Source organism: Lynx canadensis, chromosome C1 (genome assembly GCF_007474595.2).
Source record: "Lynx canadensis isolate LIC74 chromosome C1, mLynCan4.pri.v2, whole genome shotgun sequence".
Classification (NCBI taxonomy): Eukaryota; Metazoa; Chordata; class Mammalia; order Carnivora; family Felidae; genus Lynx; species Lynx canadensis.
Window position 1 is genome coordinate 150,609,222 of NC_044310.1, and position 19,925 is coordinate 150,629,146.

The following is a 19,925-nucleotide window of genomic DNA, read 5'->3' on the forward strand; positions in this document are numbered from 1 at the left end:
TTACATCAAGATTTTCAAACTTGGGGTGTCTGAGTGGCTCATTTTGTTAAGCATCCGACTTTGGCTCAGGTCATGATTTCACGGTTTGTGGGTTTGAGCCCCTCCTCTGGCTCTGTGCTGACAGCTTGGAGCCTGGAGCCTGCTTCTGATTCTATGTCTCTGTCTCTCTTTGCCCCTCCCGCTCTCTCTTTCTCTCTCTCTCTCTCAAAAATAAATAAACATTTAAAAAAAAAAAAAGATTTCCAATCTCATCCTGGGTTTTAGAGGTTTTCTTTCCAGACATTTGGATTGTTAGGAGAACAAAATCAGTAGTTCCGTAATTTATTATCTAGTCAGTCTTGCTCTGGGTTCAACTAATATTTTTCACCCTTATTCAAATAAGTAGTCTCTTGTCTTGATACTTGCAACTGAATTTCTACCTTGTCCCCTTGTCTGCCTGGAAAAGATACATTGATCTTTTAAACATTAGCTCACATGTCTTTTTTAATGGAGTCTTTACTTTCTTGGAGAAAAATAATAACTGTTACGGTTGAACATCCCCTGTATGAATTTAATAATGCCATTGTGTGTTGTACTGAAGGTGAAGTCTATAAGCTCTTTGAGGGAAGCAGCCATGTCTCATTTATTTCTGTGGCCCCAGTGATACAAATAATCATATAAATAACAATGAAAATAAATAACATTTTTTGAGAACTTGGTGAGCAAATTCAAGACCAACAGATTATAATGGCTAATGTTGGAGAAATTACTGCCTGTGTTCTCTTCTAGAATTTCTATGTTTTCATGTCTCACATTTAGATCTTTAATCCATTTTCAATGTATTTTTTGTGTGTAGTGTTAAAAGGTGGTCCAGTTTCATTCTTTTGCATGTAGCTGTTCAGTTTTCCCAGCCCCATTTATTGAAGGATAGGTTGCTTTAAAAAAATTAATGTGATAAATAGTCCAGGGAAGAATATTGAAACAAAAATGAACTGCTCTGTCTTTTATTAACTCATTCTCAAATGAGATGAGAATTATCAAAAGGACATGAAAAGTTTGAGTTGTTCTGCTCATGGGATTAACTGTTAGATTTTGATAAAATTAGAAAAGTTTGTTTCTGTGGATATTGTGCTCAAGAGTTATGGTAAATCAGGAAAAAAATGCATTTTTGTACACTCATAGAGAGCTTAATGATATTTACAAACAATTATAGAAGAAATTGTTGATATTTTTTCCTAAATATTTTAACACCTAAATGTGCTAGCCCATGTTAATTGCTCTTTCATGAGAGACTGTACTGGTTCAAGGTCACTTCAAATATGAGAGCTGAGCTAGAAAGCTCTTTTTTCCGTTATTGCTCTCAAGTAATTGTTCAGTAAAAATAATAACAGCAAACTATTCCCTTTAAAGACTTTCTTTGGAGGTAGAAATATTCCCAATTTACATTTATATACATTTGGATTCAACACAAGTGTATTGAGACACTTCTTTTTTTTTAAATTTTTTTTTTCAACGTTTATTTATTTTTGGGACAGAGAGAGACAGAGCATGAACGGGGGAGGGGCAGAGAGAGAGGGAGACACAGAATCGGAAACAGGCTCCAGGCTCCCAGCCATCAGCCCAGAGCCCGACGCGGGGCTCGAACTCACAGACCGCGAGATCGTGACCTGGCTGAAGTCGGACGCTTAACCGACTGCGCCACCCAGGCGCCCCGAGACACTTCTAACATTAAGGTTTAGAAGTAATCAAATTGTAGAAAGTTATAAAATGTATTTGGTTATGTCAGTTATATGATGTTTGCTCTTAAAATAGTTGAATACAAATTCAGTTTAGTCATAAGCAGAGTTTAACTGGAGAGGATCTTAGATAATACTATTTGTTCCTTCTTTCTTGGGAAGGCATGGAGAAAAGTACTTAAGTGGAACTAGGAAAAGCAAACCATTACTCTCTTGTTGGGAAAAAAATGAAAATAGTTCATCAAAAGATATATATGTAATTACATAATGTGTCCCTACACTTAACATGACAGAAACTTCAAAAATTAAAATATTGATTTGAAAAATATAGTATTGCTATTTGTTCATTTAGTTAGAGGCCTATGTAAATGGATTTAAGATGTGATTTCTGTGTGAACTAATTGCTGTTACTCTGTCCCAGGGTCATAGTCTATCCCAGTGTTTTTCAAATAACAGGTCATAACTCATTTTTTAAAAAGTTTATTTATTTATTTTGGGAGAGAGAGAGAAAGAGAGAGTGCAAACAGGGAGGGGCAGAGAGAGAAGAAGAGAGAGAACCTCAAGCAGGTTCCACGTTGTCAGCCAGAGCCGACGAGGGGCTCAAACTCACGAATCGCGAGGCCCTGACCTGAGCTGAAATCAAGAGTCGGACCCTTAACCGACTGAGCCATCCAGGCATCCGTACCACTAATTTTTAAGTACTGAAATAAATTTAATGGGTAGTGACTAGTATTTTTAAATGAAACAGAATATCCTGGAATAGAAAATATCATACCACATTGTTTATAGTAAGGGTAAATGTTGGTTTGTGAAACTTTGTTTTGATAACATATATATGAATATGTGACAGTGTTGAATATATATTTCTCACTATGGGTCATGCCCCCACCCCCAAATTTTAAAACATTGTCTTATACTATATACTAGAATAAATGTTTACCCAATAGTGTAGCAAGGGTAAATTGTATTGAGAGGCAATGCAATAGATTTATGTGTTTTCTCTTGGTGCTAGACTTTGTTCTAAGTAAGTAAATACATATGGATATTAGGGTACATTAATGTATTTGATGTTCAGCAAATCTAAAAAGGGTAGCAATACAAAATGAATTACAAATGTTCTTACTGGTGTATTTGGGATTACCGCACAGTCTGGTGCCCAGTGTCACATGTCCCTGCATTGTCTTCATTCATCACACCCTTGCTTACTTGCTCTTGGTCATAGGGAGGAAGGGGAGTACTCTGTTAAAAAGTCTTCAGTAATATTGAAATAATCTTTTGAACTATCTCCACAGTAGAGGAATTTCACTATATGTATTAGTATTAAGTTGTATCTTGGGAATTTTCAACCTAAAAGATCAGACATTTGACATTTGATGTTTCTATGGTCTACCTGGAGAGTATTTAAAGTTCTATGAAACTGCAAAGTGAGTCACTTACATTGAGTTACGTTCATATTCTAGCTTCAAGTTCTTTTCTTTCCATCAATGAAACGTTAAAATTAGGGCACTTCAGCTTGTAATTCATATTGTAATTAAATAACCAATTATTTCCTATTCATATTCCACTTCTACGTCTGCAAAATTTTATTTTATCTCAATATCCTAACATTAACTGTTCAGTAGAATTATCTTTTGTACGTGAATAGTATATGTAATGTATATAAGTAAGGAGAAAACTGTTTTGTATAAGTTGAAAATTGATTCAGGCCCTTGAAATAAGAATTAAATATTTTATATACAGGGGCAAACATCTGTATAAAACTTCCCATTATGCAATTGTTTTAAAAGGCTGCCACTGTAATGTATGGTGGAATAATGCTTCTTCTGACCTCTGAACACGGATGCATGACTTAGCTTTTGGCATTCTTCCTAACACCCTGGAGGGCAGAGATATATTCCAACGTGACATATATTTGAAGATGTCTTGTACAGAGGATAAATGCAATTTGTAAACGTATCAGGAATAGATTCTAGAGAGGCTGAAATTTGCATTTGTCTAGTTCAGGAAAATTATATAAATATATAAGTCTTTAGTTTTTCTATTGCTATTTTGCTCAAACCAACAGATTTTTAAAACTTTGCCAAATACAATAACAGTAGGCTCTGAATCATATCTTAATTTTCGTGTTTTCTCTCATTTGTAGTATAGGTTTCTTTCGCTCTGATTTCAGGCACTGCCCTGACCTGTCTCAGCCCATGTTGTCTGAAAGACACAGGACTACAGGCTATAAACCATGTTTTTCTACTGTGTGTCTTGCTGCATGTGAAGCATAGGAGAGCTGATCTTTCTACGTTGAATAGGTCCTTACTCTGTAATCCTACAGTTTACAATACTGATTTCTAAAACATGGAGGCCAAATCTTTATCAAGATTATGCATGGGAATTTAAAGCTTTCGAAGAAGAAACAGAAATCTTTAATTTTTTCTAATAGTCATATACTAGAACAGGCTTAGAAATACATGTTGGAAGATTTATTCATCTTTAGCCTACCTTTTCGTTTTCTTTCCTTTCCCTTCCTACCTTTTTTCCTTTGTATTCAATGTTCACTTTTAAAGCAATTTTTATACAGATATTCACAATCAAATAAAATTTGGAAATGATCTGTCTTTCACTTCATTCACTATTTTGTATTTCGTTCATTCCTGCATGGTTTAATGGATTATACTCCCCCCCCCCATTATTTTATTGAATACCAAATCAGTGAGTATATTGTTTTTAGCGTATGTACACTGCTCAGAAGAGAGAACCTCCATCCAGCCATTCTAAATAAAAGAAACTCCCCCAAAACAAAAAAAAAAAACCAAAAACCCCAAAACAAAATACAAAAAACCCTATTCTCTCTATATAGAGAGAGACTGTGTAGAGGAAGTGTAATGTATAGGATTATAATTAAAAGTTTAGTTTGAATAAAATGCATTAGACTGAAGCAAAGTAATTAGAGTTGTAGTTTACCTAATAATTGCTGGTAATTGCTTTCAAGAGATTAGATCCCCCAACCCCATTTTATTTTATTTTTTCAATATATGAAATTTATTGTCAAATTGGTTTCCATACAACACCCAGTGCTCATCCCAAAAGGTGCCCTCCTCAATACGCATCACCCACCCTCCCCTCCCCCAACCCCATTTTAAATGGCAGTGAAATTATTTCACCTTGCCATAGCATTAGTGGCATTAATACTAATGATTTCCATATTTTCCTTGTATAGTCCAAATGTCATTCTTGTTAACAAGAATTCTTTATCAGAGATAAAAAAATGCATGTTACAAAATTGACAGGATAACTGTTTTCTGTTTTTCATTTCACTAACAAATGGCAACTGGAATGTTTGACTACCTTCGATTTCATGGAAAGTCAAATGACATTCTTCTCTGAATATGTGGTTAACTTAATTTTAATCTCCTTTTTAAACTAACACTCGATAATCAAATAGAAAGTTGTTTACATTTGAGTGATTGACTTAAACCCCTAAAATATTGGATTTAAATTATAGTTTATTTTCTGAAATTAAGGGAATTATGGGAATATATGTACACTAGTCCACTTTTATCTGTGATTGACCTGAGGTCTACTATGGCCAGGAAGCAGATGATCTGCCTACTGAGATACCATCAGAAGGTCAATAGTAGGCTAATGCTATGTCATAGTGCCTACATACATGATTCACCTTGCTTCATCCCATCACATAGGCATTTTATCATATCATGTCATCACAAAAAGGGTAAGTATAGTGCAATAAGATATTCTGAGAGAGAGACCATGTTCACATAACTTTTATTATAAGCTATTGTTATAATTGCTCCATTTCATTCATATTGTTAATCTCTTACTGTGCCTTACTTATAAATTACACTTTATCATAGGTATGTATGCATAGCAAAAAACATAGTTTATATAGTTTGGTATTAGTGTGATTTCAGGCATCTACAGTGGGTCTTGGAAAGTATCCCTGTGGATAAAGACAAATGAAATGTCATTTGATCTTCTTTCTTCCCATTCTACAGAGAAATGATGAAGAGGCAGTTGTGGATAGAGGTGGAACTCGTTCTATTCTCAAAACACACTTTGAGAAAGAAGATTTAGAAGGTAAGACCCTTTCCCCCCCTTGGGATAGTTTTTTTATGCTTTCTTAAAGCATTTCAAGGAGAAATATGAAGTTTGTCACAATTTGGAGAATTGTAAAAGTAGATATCAGAGTCATGGTGGCGGTGGTGGGTTGTGGATATGATTGCTTTAACGCAGCCTGAAATGCCACCAGGCAGACCTAAAAACAATGAGAAGTATCCATTCATCCAACACACATGTAATGAATCTCTACTATACATATTCCAGACACTGTGTTGTATGCCAGTCTTTCAGTAATTATTGCTTCAGGAATTACTATCAATTGGGGAACGAAGAAAAAAAAATTACGACAGTCCGGCACATTAGGTGTTACATGAGAGGGGACAATAGGACAGGAAGGGCAGCTAGTCCAGCCTATGTTGTCAGAGTAAGCTGTCACTGAAAGAAAGTTAAAGACAACTGGCATTCTAGTTTCACTCAGATATATGTGAGAGGTGGAGGCATCAATAGGAAGAAGATCAAATAAGTCAGCAGGGAAGTAGTATGGTCTGACAGTGCAGTGGATGGACTCTGAAACCAAACAGCACTGGATTAAATACGAGTTCTGCCCCTTATTTGCTATGAAAACTTCAGCCAGTTAACTTCTCTGCACCTCAGTTTTCTCAACTGTTAAGGTTAGGATAACAATGATTGCTCTCTGTGCTGGCAGTGTGGAGCCTGCTTGTGATTCTCTTGCTCTCCCTCTCTCTCTCTGCCCCTCCCCTGCTCACTCTCTCTCAAAATAAATAAATAAATGTTTAAACAGAAGATAGGGATAACGGCCAAGATATGGAAGCAACCACTATCTATAATACACAAATGGATAAGGAACATGTATGTGTATGTACACATGTACACATACACACGCACATACGAATATTAGTGATAAAAAAGAATGGGATTGTGCCTTTTGTCATGACATGGATAGACCTAGAGGGTATTATGCCAAATGAATTCAGTCAGACCAATAAAGAATTCTTATATGTGGAATCTAATAAAATAAATAAACAAGCAAACAAAAAACAGAATCAGAACTGTAAGTACAGAGAACAAACCGATGTCTGCAGAGATGGGTGGAGGGATGGGCAAAATGGGTAAAGGGGGTGGTAGACCTATGCTTCCAATTATGGAATAAGTCACAGGAATAAAAGGTGCAGAACAGAATAGGGAATATAGTCAATGATATCGTCACAGTGTTGTATGGTGACAGATGGTAGGTATATGTGTGAACATAGCATAATGTATAAATTTGTCCAATCACTATGTTATACACTACTGAAACTCATGTAGCATGGTGTCAACTATACTCAAATTTAAAAAATATAAAATTTAAAAAATAAAGTAAGGGTAACATTAGAATATATTTCATAAAGTTCTTATGAGAATTAAGGGAAAAATACTTAGAATAGTGCCTGGCATAAGATTTACATTAAGTCTTGATAGTTATTACTACACCACAATTTTTTTTCAAAGGATTTTTGTTTGTTTGTTTTTAATTTACATCCAAATTAGTTAGCATATAGTGCAACAGTGATTTCAGGAGTAGATTCCTTAGTGTCCCTTACCCATTTAGCCCATCCCCCCCTCCCACAACCCCTCCTGTAACCCTCAGTTTGTTCTCCATATTTATGAGTCTCTTCTGTTTTGTCACCCTCTCTGTTTATATATTATTTTTGTTTCCCTTCCCTTATGTTAATCTGTTTTGTCTCTTAAAGTCCTCATATGAGTGAAGTCATATGATTGTTGTCTTTCTCTGCCTAATTTCACTTAGCATAATAGCCTCCAGTTCCATCCACGTAGTTGCAAATGGCAAGATTTCATTCTTTTTGATTGCCAATACTCCATTGTATATATATATACACCACATTTTCTTTATCCATTCATCCACCGCTGGACATTTGGGCTTTTTCCATACTTTGGCTATTGTTGATAGTGCTGCTATAAACATGGGGGTGCATGTGTCCCTTTGAAATAGCACACCTATATCCTGTGGATAAGTGCCTAGTAGTGCAATTGCTGGGTCATAGGGTAGTTCTAATTTTAGTTTTTTTAAGGAATCTCCATACTGTTTTCCGGAGTGGCTGCACCAGCTTGCATTCCCACCAACAGTGCAAAAGAGATCCTCTTTCTCCGCATCCTCGCCAACATCTGTTGTTGCCTGAGTTGTTAATGTGAGACATTCTGACAGGTGTGAGGTGGTATCTTATTGTGGTTTTGATTTTACACCACAATTTAATGTACACTCCTTATTACTTCATTTTCATTTTTAATCAGAAATTATTATTAGTGAGACACAGGTATATGATATTTTTCATCTTTTGGTTAAAAAAGTAATCTTAAGTAAAAATAATCAGAGATAATTCTTAATAATCCACCACAGCTGAGAAGTAAGGGATATTCCTCCTAGGAATTGTCAGGTAACTAAATTACAATGGAATTCATAGTTCTTAGATCTTATATTTAGCTACAACAATTGAATAACAAGAGAATTGACATAATATTTAGAGTAAACTTTCAGCAAGTATACCTACTCAGTGCCTGACATTTTGTGTGATGCACAGAAAATATGCAGGTCTGGGAAGGTTATACTTCCTGAGTGGGTGTAGTGATTTGCTATGCAATCTATTTTCATTACACAAATTGAAGGGAGCACAAACTTGAAAAATCTAAATTGATAAAGGAGAATATAAAGATAATTTCTCCTTGGATTTGAAATGCCATTATATTACATTTTTTCCCCAGTAGAATATTTACCAGCTACTAATGTCCTGTCATGAATTAAACTACACTTGTATTTACTAAGCACATTTAAGAAAACTCAGTAAAGCAAGAAGTTGGCCTAAAAGTATACTCATTGCAGGAAAAAACCATCTTGGGTTTAGAGATTGTGATAATCTGGACACAGATAATTGAAAGTTAACAGTTTAATAATTTATAAAAATTGCAGTGACATACTGGGGCTCCTTGGGTGGCTTAGTTGGTTGAGCTTTCGACTTCGGCTCATGTCATGATCTCATGGCTCGTGAGTTCAAGCCCCACGCCGGACTCTGTGCTGACAGCTCAGAGTCTGGAGCCTGCTTCGGATTCTGTGTCTCATGGGCCTCTGTCTCTGTCCTCCCCCGCTTGTGCGCTCTCTCTCTCTCTCTCACAAATGAATAAACATTAAAAAAAAACAATTAAAAAAATTGCAGTGACGTACTGAATGTTCCCTTTGGATGGAAAATACATACTACAAAAACAGAATTTAGTAAGTTTATTTTAATTATTTTATCAATGTGTATTATATACATATTCTCTTACTTGGCATGGTATTCAGGACAGTGTGATTAAGAGATTTCTGATTGGTGAACACAAGTGGATAAGTCAGATTTTCTTCTCTTTACTGATATCTGTAGTGGCCATTTTAATCCCAGAAGAGAATAATTGTAGCTAAGTCACTGGTGATTAAAATGAACATCACAGAGTGTAAATGTAACATTACATTTTAGAATCTTGAAATAAAATAGAAAAAACTTACTTATTTTGACTTTCTAAATATTTGTTCTGCTCCCAGACCATACTAAGTAGATAGACATCCTAGCATTTGAGGGTGCTATACAGGATTCTGCTGTGATGCACACAAAGAATCAATAGATCTATCAATGGTTCCCGGACTGATTATTCTGAATTAGAAAATAACGCAGGTGTAGTGTGTTGGATGTCATGGTTCAGGAAAAATCGACTGGCAGCATAATATAAAATGGGTAAGGGGAGAGTGCCAGTTATAAAGCAGTGCTGCAGGTAATGTGGGTAGTAGTTTCTCCTTTGGTGTAATTAAAGAAAACGGCCAGAGCTCCACATTTTAAGAGCTTCTTTAGTGGGGCGCCTGGGTGGCTCAGTTGATTAAGCATCCAACTTTGGCTCAGGTCATGATCTCACAGCCGTTGAGTTCGAGCCCCGCTTCGGACTCAGTGATGATGCTCAGAGCTTGGAGTCCATTTCAGATTCTGTGTCTCCCTCTCTCTCTGTCCCTTCCCCTCTCGTGCTCTCTGTCTCTGTCTCTGTTTCTCTCAAAAATAAATAAACATTAAAAAAAGAACTTCTTTAGTAATGTAGATAAAACACAAATAGATATTTATTTTAAATAAAATCAAGTTTGGAATTACTATTGAAGAAAAACACACAATTTATAAACTCTTCATTCAATTAAGATTTTAAATTTGAAAATTAGTGTTTATAGGATTTATATGTATGTAAGAGTTATTAATAGCTAATAGAATTACCAGTATAATGTAACATCCTGTGCACAGCTTGTAGAAATGCCAGGTGGTTAAAAATATCTATAAAGTCTCAGGTGAAATATGTTTAATGGAAATGATCACTTGACCATATTAGCAGCTTGGTATAGTATATTAGCTAATGTATTCACATATATTATACATTTTGATGAATGTTATGTCAAATGTATAATTTCTCCCTTCAAATATGTTTTTGTTTTATATGTATCTTGTACCATTTTTCCTCTCGTTTCCTATTACCTAAAATCAAGAGCATACAATTTTATTAGATTCTGTTCACCTCCTGTTTTTCTACATCAGACAGTTAGTAAATTCTTTGAATCTATCTTCGGGGTGTCTCTTCTCATTTCTTCTTTTCACTCCCACTGCCACTGCTCTTTTTCTTTCCCTCTCTGTATACTGGGTGCTCTCTTTCCCACAATCCACCCTCCTTAAAACTGCTAGTGTTCTTTCTAAGCTTATTTCTGATTCCAGTAGCAAAATGTAGTGAGCAGCAACTGATTCCCTGTAATTAGACCAAATCAGGATTGTAGGTAGAGCAAAAATTGTTGGGGTTTACCAGTTTTTATTTTTAGTCTCCCACATCCACGTGAGATTAGTACTGTACAAAGTATCAGGTTACAAAAGGAGAAATACATTAATATCCTTGAAATTCCTTCTTCTACTTTCCCTTTAATACATGTGTGGTGTATAAAATATACAGTGCTCAGTTATATTTGAATTTTAGATGAGTAATGAGTAACTTTTTAGTATAGGTATGCCATGCAGTATGTTTATTTATTGCTTTTTACTTGCCAAATCTGATAACCTTAGTAGTGGATATTACCACGAACACTAACATCCCCTCTTAAGGATTGAGGTGCTTATTTCTCTGGTTGCTGTCGGTGTTGCCTGCTATTGTCCCACAGCTGAATTCTTCCCCAGAAATTACCTTCCCCTGAAAGTAACTGTTTCTTGCTGAGGCAGCCATCTCCCCTGTGGCATTTTGCATTCAATGAACCATCAGTGAAGGAGTATAAAGGCCTAGCCCCTTTGCTTCAGTTTCTTTCAACTCTGAAGGGTGGTCTCAGCTTCAAAGCCCCTTCTGGAATCAATGAAGGCCTTTACTGCAACTGTACCATAATTAAACTTCTTCCTCTACCAAATGCTGCTGCCCATATTTCTGCAAGGGTGTTATTTCTGACAGTTTTCCTCAATAACCTCCCTGAACACAAATCTCTGTCTCAGAGTCTGTTGCTGAGGAACCTGACTCACTCATTCATCATTTTCCTGCTCCCTGAACAGTACCAAGAGACATATGTACTTGGTAATTAGCAGGACCTTCACATTGGTGTCTTTGTGGGGCTAAGAACAGTTGTAGTGGGTGAGAAGGCTCTCAAACTACTTGTCTTGGCCATGAGAGTAAATGAAAATCAGTATTGCGTGCAATACTGGATGGAAATGGCAGAGATTAGTGCCATCTTTGCAGAAATTGTCAAATCATAGAGGACAGTCGTGGATGATTACAGACTCAGCCAAATGGTGGCATCAATTGCCACTGCTTTGTCAGAAATGGAATCTTCTTAGAGCAGGTTAACATGACCTCAGGCATGTGGTATACAACTATTGATGGGGAAAGTGCATTTGTATCTATTACTATCAAGAAGGATTACCAGAAGTAAACATACCCTTGGAAAGTATAACAATATACATTTATGGTCTTGCTCCAGGGCTGTGTTAAATCTCCTACCAATTGTCATAAGAGAGTCCAAAAAGACTTGAACTGAGTGGATTTTCTGCAAAACATTTAAGTTGTTTCACTATACTGAACATATGAACATGAAGTGGCAAGTATGTTGGAGGCCTTGATAAGATAGATGGGTTCCAGGAGTGCCTGGGTGGCTCAGTCGTTCAAGCATATGACTCTGGGTTTCTGATCAGGTCTTGATCTCATGGGTTCATGAGTTCAAGTGCCACATCGGGCTTTGCTTTGATAGTGTGGAGCCTGCTTGGGATTCTCTCTCTCTCTCTCTCTCTCTCTCTCTCTCTCTCTCTCTCTGTGCCCTTCCCCATCTCTGTCTCTGTCTCTCTCTCAAAATAAATAAATAAACATAAAAAAACCCAGATGGGTTTCAGATCCTGTTTACTTGTGAATCTGTTAAAAGGATAGTATGAGAGTGCCAACACTGTACTGAGTCTGAAACTCTATGATGGATGGATAGATAGGTCTGGTCCGTTTCCACAGGCCCAATAAAAATAACCAAGTGCCCCTTCAGTTACCCTTACTCACTTAGATTCTCTCTTCATTGTCTACCCTGGTCCCACTTTTTCACAATTGATGCCTGTACTTTTTAAAGAATTTAATAATTTTTTTCAGATATGACCATGTTATATCTTCTGCAGGCATAAGAATAAATTAATGGCAACTGTCGTATGTCCTAGTAATAACTAGATGATAATAAAGGTAAGAAAATTTAGTAAAGATGACATGCTATTATTTTATTAATTTTGACTGAACAGATTGATTTCCAATCAGGGCAACTGGGTTGTTTTTTGCCAAAATTTTTAAAAATGCTTCTTTTGTGCTAAAGAAATCATGATATGGAATTTACCATCTTAACCATTTCTAAGTATACAGTTCAGTAGTGTTAAGTATATTCACATTGTTGTGTAACCAATCTTCAAAACTTTTTCATCTTGGAAAGTGGAAACTCTATACACATTAAGCAACTGCACATTTGCTCCCTACCCATCCTGGAGCAAGCACCATTCTATCTTCTATTTCTGTGAATTTGGATACTCTAGATCCCTTATATAAGTGAAGTCATGCAGTATTTGTCTTTGTGACTAGTTTATTTCATAGCATAATGTCCTCAAGGTTTAGCCATGTTGTAGCATGTGTTAGACTTCCTTTCCTTTTTAAGGCTAAATAATACTCCATTGTATGTATATACTACATTTTGTTTATCCATTCATCTGTTGATCAAATGATTGCTTTCATCTCATGGCTATGGTGAAGGGCACTGTTATGAGCATGGGAATGCAAATATTTCTTTGAAATCTACCTTCAGTACTTATGAATATATATAGCCATAAGTGGGATTGCTGGGTCATACATTAATTCCAGATTTTAGTTTTTAGAAGAACTGCCATATTGTTTTCCATAGCAATTCATAATTTTACATTCCCATCAAGAGTGCACAAGGGTTCCAATTTCTCCACATCCTTGCCAATACTTGTGATTTTCTCAGATGTAGGGTTTTTTTTAATGTTTATTTATTTTTGAGAGTGACAGAGAGCACAAGCAGGGGAGGGGCAGAGAGAGAGACAGAGACAGAGAAGAGAGAGAGAGAGAGAGAGAGAGAGAGAGAGTGTCAGCAGGGACGGGCAGAGAGAGATGGAGACACAGAATCCAAAGCAGGCTCCATGCTCTGAGCTGTCAGCACAGAGCCTGATGTGGGGCTTAAAATCACAGACTGCGAGATCATCACCTGAGCTGAAGTCAGAGCCACACAGGTGCCCCGTCCCTACTTGTGAGTTTCTCTTTGGTTATTTGTTTTTGATAGAAGCCATCCTAATGGGTGTGAGGTGATATCTCACTGTGGTTTTTGACTTGCATTTTCCTAATAATTCGTGATATTGAGCATCTTCTCGTATGCTTGTTGGCTACTTGTTCATCATCTTTAGAAAAATGATTGTTCAAGTCCTTAGCTCCTTGTTTAATTAGGTGTTTTGTTGTTGAGTTGTATGAATTCTTTATATATTCTAGATATTAACCTCCTATCAGATATATGATTTAGAAATATTTTCTCCCATTTCATTGGTTGCCTTTTGACTCTGTTGATTGTGTCCTTTGATACAGAGAAAATTTTAGTTTTTATGTAGTCAAATTTGTCTACTTATTCTTTAGTTGCCTATGCTTTTGGTATCATATCTGGGAAATCCTTGCCAAATCCAATGTCATAAAACTTTTCCCTATATTTCCTTCTAATTTATAGTTTTGGGTCATACGTTTAGATCTCTGGTCCATTTTGAGTTAAGTCTGTATATGGTGTAGAATGCTTGCACTTTTACCTTTCATGTTTCTTTGTTGCCTAACATTATAGCTCACATCTCTCCTCACAGGTTAAATATTTCCCCAAATCACTGACATGTAAAGAACCTATTTAGTGAGAGACTATTGTTTTCCATATTTTTAGCAAATGTTTCTATTTTTTACAGTCTGAGAACATAGAAGACACAGTAACCCCCAGGAATATTATTCAAGACTTCTGTTTAAAGCCTTTTAGTTTGGCCCAAATTGGTGCCTTCCCATCTCCGCCATTTGCTAGTGATTTCCCTGCACACAGGAATAGAATGCCCACTTTTCCCATCCATTAGTGTTACCTGACTCCTCTGAAAAGAATAATTATTTTGTTCCTTCACACGTCTCTTTCTGAGTTTACATCTTTTTTATATTAATGTTATGTACATTATTTCTTATCTTTGTTTTTTGATTATAAGCTCGTTTAGGGACAAATCATCATCTTACACATATTTACATTCTCCTGTGTTATCTAGAACTTTTTCTTGAATTAGGTAGGTACTTAAAATGTGTTGCATTGAATCTCATTTATATGTCATTCAATAACATATCCCTAATCACATAAGAGTGAATTTATATAATGTAATTAGGTACACAATTAATGTTCATCAAATAATTACCCATGAAATTATTTTACATGTAAATACACAAGTTTCTGATTATGTTGCACTGCACTGAGATAAATCAATCTAGTTATATTTCAATCTGATTTTCAGGAATTCATAAGTGTAGAACTGTAATGGAAAAATTAAACTTACCTTTAAATCTTGGCCTACAACATTAAATAAAAGAGACATTTTCTTTATCCTTTATTGCTTTTAGCAGACAGTAACATACTTTTAAGTCAAGGATTTAATAAAGAAAAGTATACCCCTATATTGATATTCTTTTGGTCATCCCACTTGAGGAGAAAAATGGTTTACTAGTTTATTTCCTTTGGGGATCACTTACTAGATGGTGCACCCAAAGTGCACCTAGCACAAAATGATCATACAATATAGTTCTATCACTGGTAGTACCCTCCCACTTTCTTCCTTCCACCCCATTCCTGAGCTCTTATGGTAACTGAAATGGTTTTCTGATGATAATCATCATAATGTCAAAAGTGGTTTCCACCAAAAAACTACAGATAATGAGTGCAGATCTTGTATTTATGACACAGTATTTTGTAATCAAAGTAAAAAATAATTGAAAAAAAAAGGAAGGCAAGAAAGAGCCAAAATTAGGCCTATGCATTTTATTTCTAAAATTTATCTCCAAGAGAAGGAAAAAGTGGATTCTGTTGGGAGAAACCAAATTTGGCTTCACAAAGACAGAGGTGGGCTTTGAAGGAGGAAGGGTGTTCTGAAGGCAAAGAAGGAAGCATCTGTTATATTCTGGAATACTTAATATGGTATGGCCAAAGCACTGGAATTTCTGCATGGGGCAAAGAATGACTATAGATGAAGTTTCAATATTTGCATGAGGTAGTAGACAATGACTTAATTCTTGAAATTACTAAATGAGGAGAGTACTATTGTAATCTCCATTTTACAGTTAAAGAAACTAAAGCACAGAAGACTAATAGGCCAGGCCAAAGGACTAGCAAGTGGTAGAGCAGGGATTCAAAAATCACAAGGGTTTGGGCTTTTCACAACTGTATTGCAGAATTAAAGATAATACTGAGTCTTGTGTTGTAGAGGACTGAATGGGGCAAGGTGATTGGAAGACTTGGGCATACTTACTCATTTGATCATGACTATTTAAAAAAAGTTAAGATTTTCATGTCCTGTTATAAAGAAATAAAGGATTCAATAACTAATACCCATATCACAATAGTTTTCTGAATAATTTTGCAAAAATTTGAGTTTTATAGTTAATAAATTCCCATAAGAGAGATTCATTTCCATAAATAAGAGAACCTCTCTCTAACTGAAAACCGGTGAGATCATAACCTCATGTTCTCCTATTTTAAATTCTCGCCTCTGCTGCACCACAAAATGAATAATCTTATTGTTTCCTTATTCCACATGTCTTTTCTTTGAAAAAGGTTCATTTTTCCCTGCCATTATTGGTTGATTAGCTTTTGTGCATTTAGTATTGTTGATATTGGCTCAATGTCAATTAATGGGGCAGTTCTAAGTGGTAGTTGGTCCATTGGTAATGAGTAGTGAAATTAGTTAATTACATAGGACCCATATGAAATTGTACATTTTGCCTGCCAAATACTTTGAATATTTGAGAATGGGAATTAGGCACATAGACTAATACTGAAGAATAGTCAATATTAAATTTCATTTCCTTCTTGAGCAATCTTTGCCACCTGAGCACATTTCATAATGAACTCTTGTATTTTACCATGGGTATCCTAAGAATAAGAAACAAATGAGAGAGTATTGTTTTAAATACTTTTATTTCTAAAATTATCATGTGAGCTATACATCATGTTCCGTATTTCTTCATTTTAGTCATTTCACATAATTTGTGTATGTGACACACATCAATATATTTTGATATATATATATAATTTATTCATGATGCTTTACCTATTTGAAGTGAGCAACAACTTGATAGTTATTTATAATCTGTTTTTATGGTATATTGTAATTCCAAGAAAATTTGAAAGATCTTAAAGTATTTTTATAACTTTGGTTATGGTTTATTAGGCCATTTGTAAATAGTTATAGACATGTATTTGCTTGAGGACAGTAACATATATTCTAGTGTGTATATGTAATTATGAAATCCTGCAAATTTATGGTTTCATAATTTCAGGGTCCTGGATATACATTTTGTATCCCTTGCTTAGGATGATAGTTTTTAGGTAGCCGGTCTTAGGATAAAGCCCTTACTGTTAATTACTTTTCATTATTCTTTGTAAGTCAAACTGTGTTTAATAATATTTCTACCCATCAAAGGTATGGTATAGCATTTAGGGTATTTGCTTTCTTTTTTTTTTTTTGGATGGAGGAGGGTATCTGCTTTCTAATGTGACTTAAATATATCATTTGTGAATTGAATAGGACTGTGTGTGTGTGTGTGTGTGTGTGTGTGTGTGTGTGTGTGTGTGTGTAACATTTTCAATCACTATTTCAGAGATATAGATGAAAAGAAATTCCTTTTCATTACATTAAATATAATCCTATAAATATTAAAAGAAGGAATTTTACAGCATAGAAAGTATCCCTTTAATCCTTAAATATTTGAATCCTTAAATATTGAAAACTTTGAAGACAGACCACAAATGACCAAAGCTTCTTAATATATACCATATAGGTTTATATTAATATTACCCTTTAGTTTTGAATTTTCCAGGCATCTGAGACTTAAGGGTATTCATTATTTAGTGACACAGTTTAATGAGGGAGTAGGACTATGAAGGTGACATTGTGAAGTAGATCAACTTAGTCTACTTCTTGATTAAATTCTAAATCTCTATGTCAGCTGCTAATCTTTCCCCCTGGTGTGATCCTACTTCAAAGCTCCTCTGTTATGTGTGAGCATAGCCTCCTCAGGTTGTTGCCTTTCTAGAGGGTCAGTCTCACAGTAGTACACGCGGGGCTAGGCTACCACTCAGGTAGGACCTTTCTAGGGAAGTTGTCATCATTCACCAATATTTAATTAAGTGCTAATGGCATAGAAGCACCGGGCCATTTTCTATTTCATACCCTGCATTCTCTAAGGAGGTTTAGATACTGGTGCTGACGATAGGGCACTTCAGTCCTACATCCCTTTGGAAAAAAATGTCACTGGCCACTTTGCACATAAATGTTTACATTAAAATATAAACTGATATAATAATTGAAAGAGGTCATTTTGATTTTTTGGATAACGCACACCTATAATTTAGCAGTACTGGTAGCACTGGAACCTCAATAGAATTAAATTCACTTTGCGTACCAGTATTCTGAGATTATTTTTCTGAATGCTGTCTTATATTTTCTCCAAGGAACCTTTTTACTCCCCATTCTATCTTCCTGCTTTCCTGGCAGCCTACTCGTCCCTACTGCCTTTAGACAGAACTGCTGAAAAGCACAATGAAAAAAATTGGATTCTCTTTCCTTCCTTTCTCTATCATTTCTACCCCTTAATGAGTTTCAGGTGGGATGCCAATAAAGGAAACAAAATAATTGAATTTGTGATTAGAAGAAAGTAAAATTTTAATTTTCTGATGGTAAATTAAGCTTTTGTCTCCAAGACAGGAAGATTATGAATATTCCTTTTGACCACTTTCGAAACTGCTTCTAAATTAGCTTGGGAGCATTTGTAATAAAAGTATTAAAGTCTTATTAACAAAAGGATATCTAATTTCTAGCTAAATTGTTTAAAATATGCCTATGTTATCCTTTGCGTAACTCAGTTTTTTCCTTGTAATGATAATTGCCATGATTTAATTAGATGACATAGTGCCAAAGCATTTTATGACATCACAGCTATTAATACAAAATTACAGTGTCAGCAACACCAATGCAGTTGTTAACAGTGATCGCAAAAACAAAAGTCATGTTAGTAAGTTGAGACATGGACTGTTTATGTGAATAGCTTATTTCTTAGTGTGTATCCTATTTGACTATTAAAAAGTGCTCTTAATTGCCAACTACAGTGGCTCTCTGTCCTCATCCTTTTTGAATTCTCTGTTGCTTTTAGAACTTTGACAATGCCTTAGCTTTTAGACCTCTCTTCTCTTCTCTTTCTTTCCTTGGCTGATACTTTTCTCAGATCCTGTCTTCCTTGGTATTTTTCTATTTTACCCTTTAACCTCTCTTCTTCTGCCTGACATTTCTGTATTTTTTCAAAATAACATTAGTTTTAGTGTTTTAAAAATTATTAAAATAATATGTATTCCATTAGAAAAATCCAAGAAATACAATAAGTATAAAGAAGACAAGCAAAACAACAATCCTGAAAATGCACCTCCTAAAAGTAATATATTAATATTCTGAGCAGATTAATAATGGAATTAATATTATGAACAAAACATTAATTATGTGTCATAAACATATACATGATTATAACTAAACTATATATAAGTGGATTTATGCCACTTTTAAATTACTCTCTTTTAAATTTAACTTTTAAATTACTCTCTTTTCATTAAAAAACATCAGGGCGCCTGGGTGGCTCAGTCGGCTAAACATCTGACTTCTGCTTGGTCATGATCTCGTGGTTTGTGAGTTTGAGCCCCGCATTGGGCTCTGTGCTGACAGCTCAGAACCTGGAGCCTGCTTCGGATTCTGTGTCTCCCTCTCTCTCTGCCCCTTCCTCGCTTGCACTCTGTATGTGTCTCTCTCAAAAATAAATAAACATTAAAAAAATTAAAAAAAAAACCCAAACACCAGCATCTTTCCATGTTAGTATAGATACTATTCTTTTAAATTTCTAATTGGCATTTTATTGCATGGTTATACCATGCTTTATTTTACTAATCCCTTGTCAATGGAAATTTTGATTATTTCTCATTTTTGTCTTTTAAACAAAGCAGCTTTGCACATTATTGTATATGTATCTCTGTGCATTTGACCCTCCCTACATAATCTCAGAAACAGATTCACTACCTCAAAAGGTTATTAAATTAAAATTTTGATACAGATTTAAAAAAATTTTTTTTTAATGTTTATTTCTGAAAGACAGGGAGAGACAGAGGGTGAGCAGGGGAGGGGCAGAGAGAGAGATACAGAATCTGAAGCAGGCTCCAGGCTCTGAGCTGTCAGCACAGAGCCGTGGGGCTCAAATTCATGAACTGTGAGATAATGACCTGAGCTGAAGTCAGACGCTTAACCAAGTCAC

At 35.4% G+C, this 19,925-nt stretch overlaps 1 protein-coding gene across 7 annotated transcripts in view; it reads left to right on the forward strand.

The window, feature by feature from the left end:
* The window catches only part of SLC4A10 (solute carrier family 4 member 10), a 295,709-nt gene that overhangs the window by 101,096 nt on the left and 174,688 nt on the right, over window positions 1–19,925 (forward strand). For all 7 annotated transcript variants that reach the window (XM_030325195.1, XM_030325192.1, XM_030325198.1 and 4 more), the window contains exon 2: window positions 5,720–5,801. In XM_030325195.1, coding sequence (XP_030181055.1) covers window positions 5,720–5,801 — 82 coding nt within the window. The remainder of the gene's footprint in view (window positions 1–5,719; window positions 5,802–19,925) is intronic.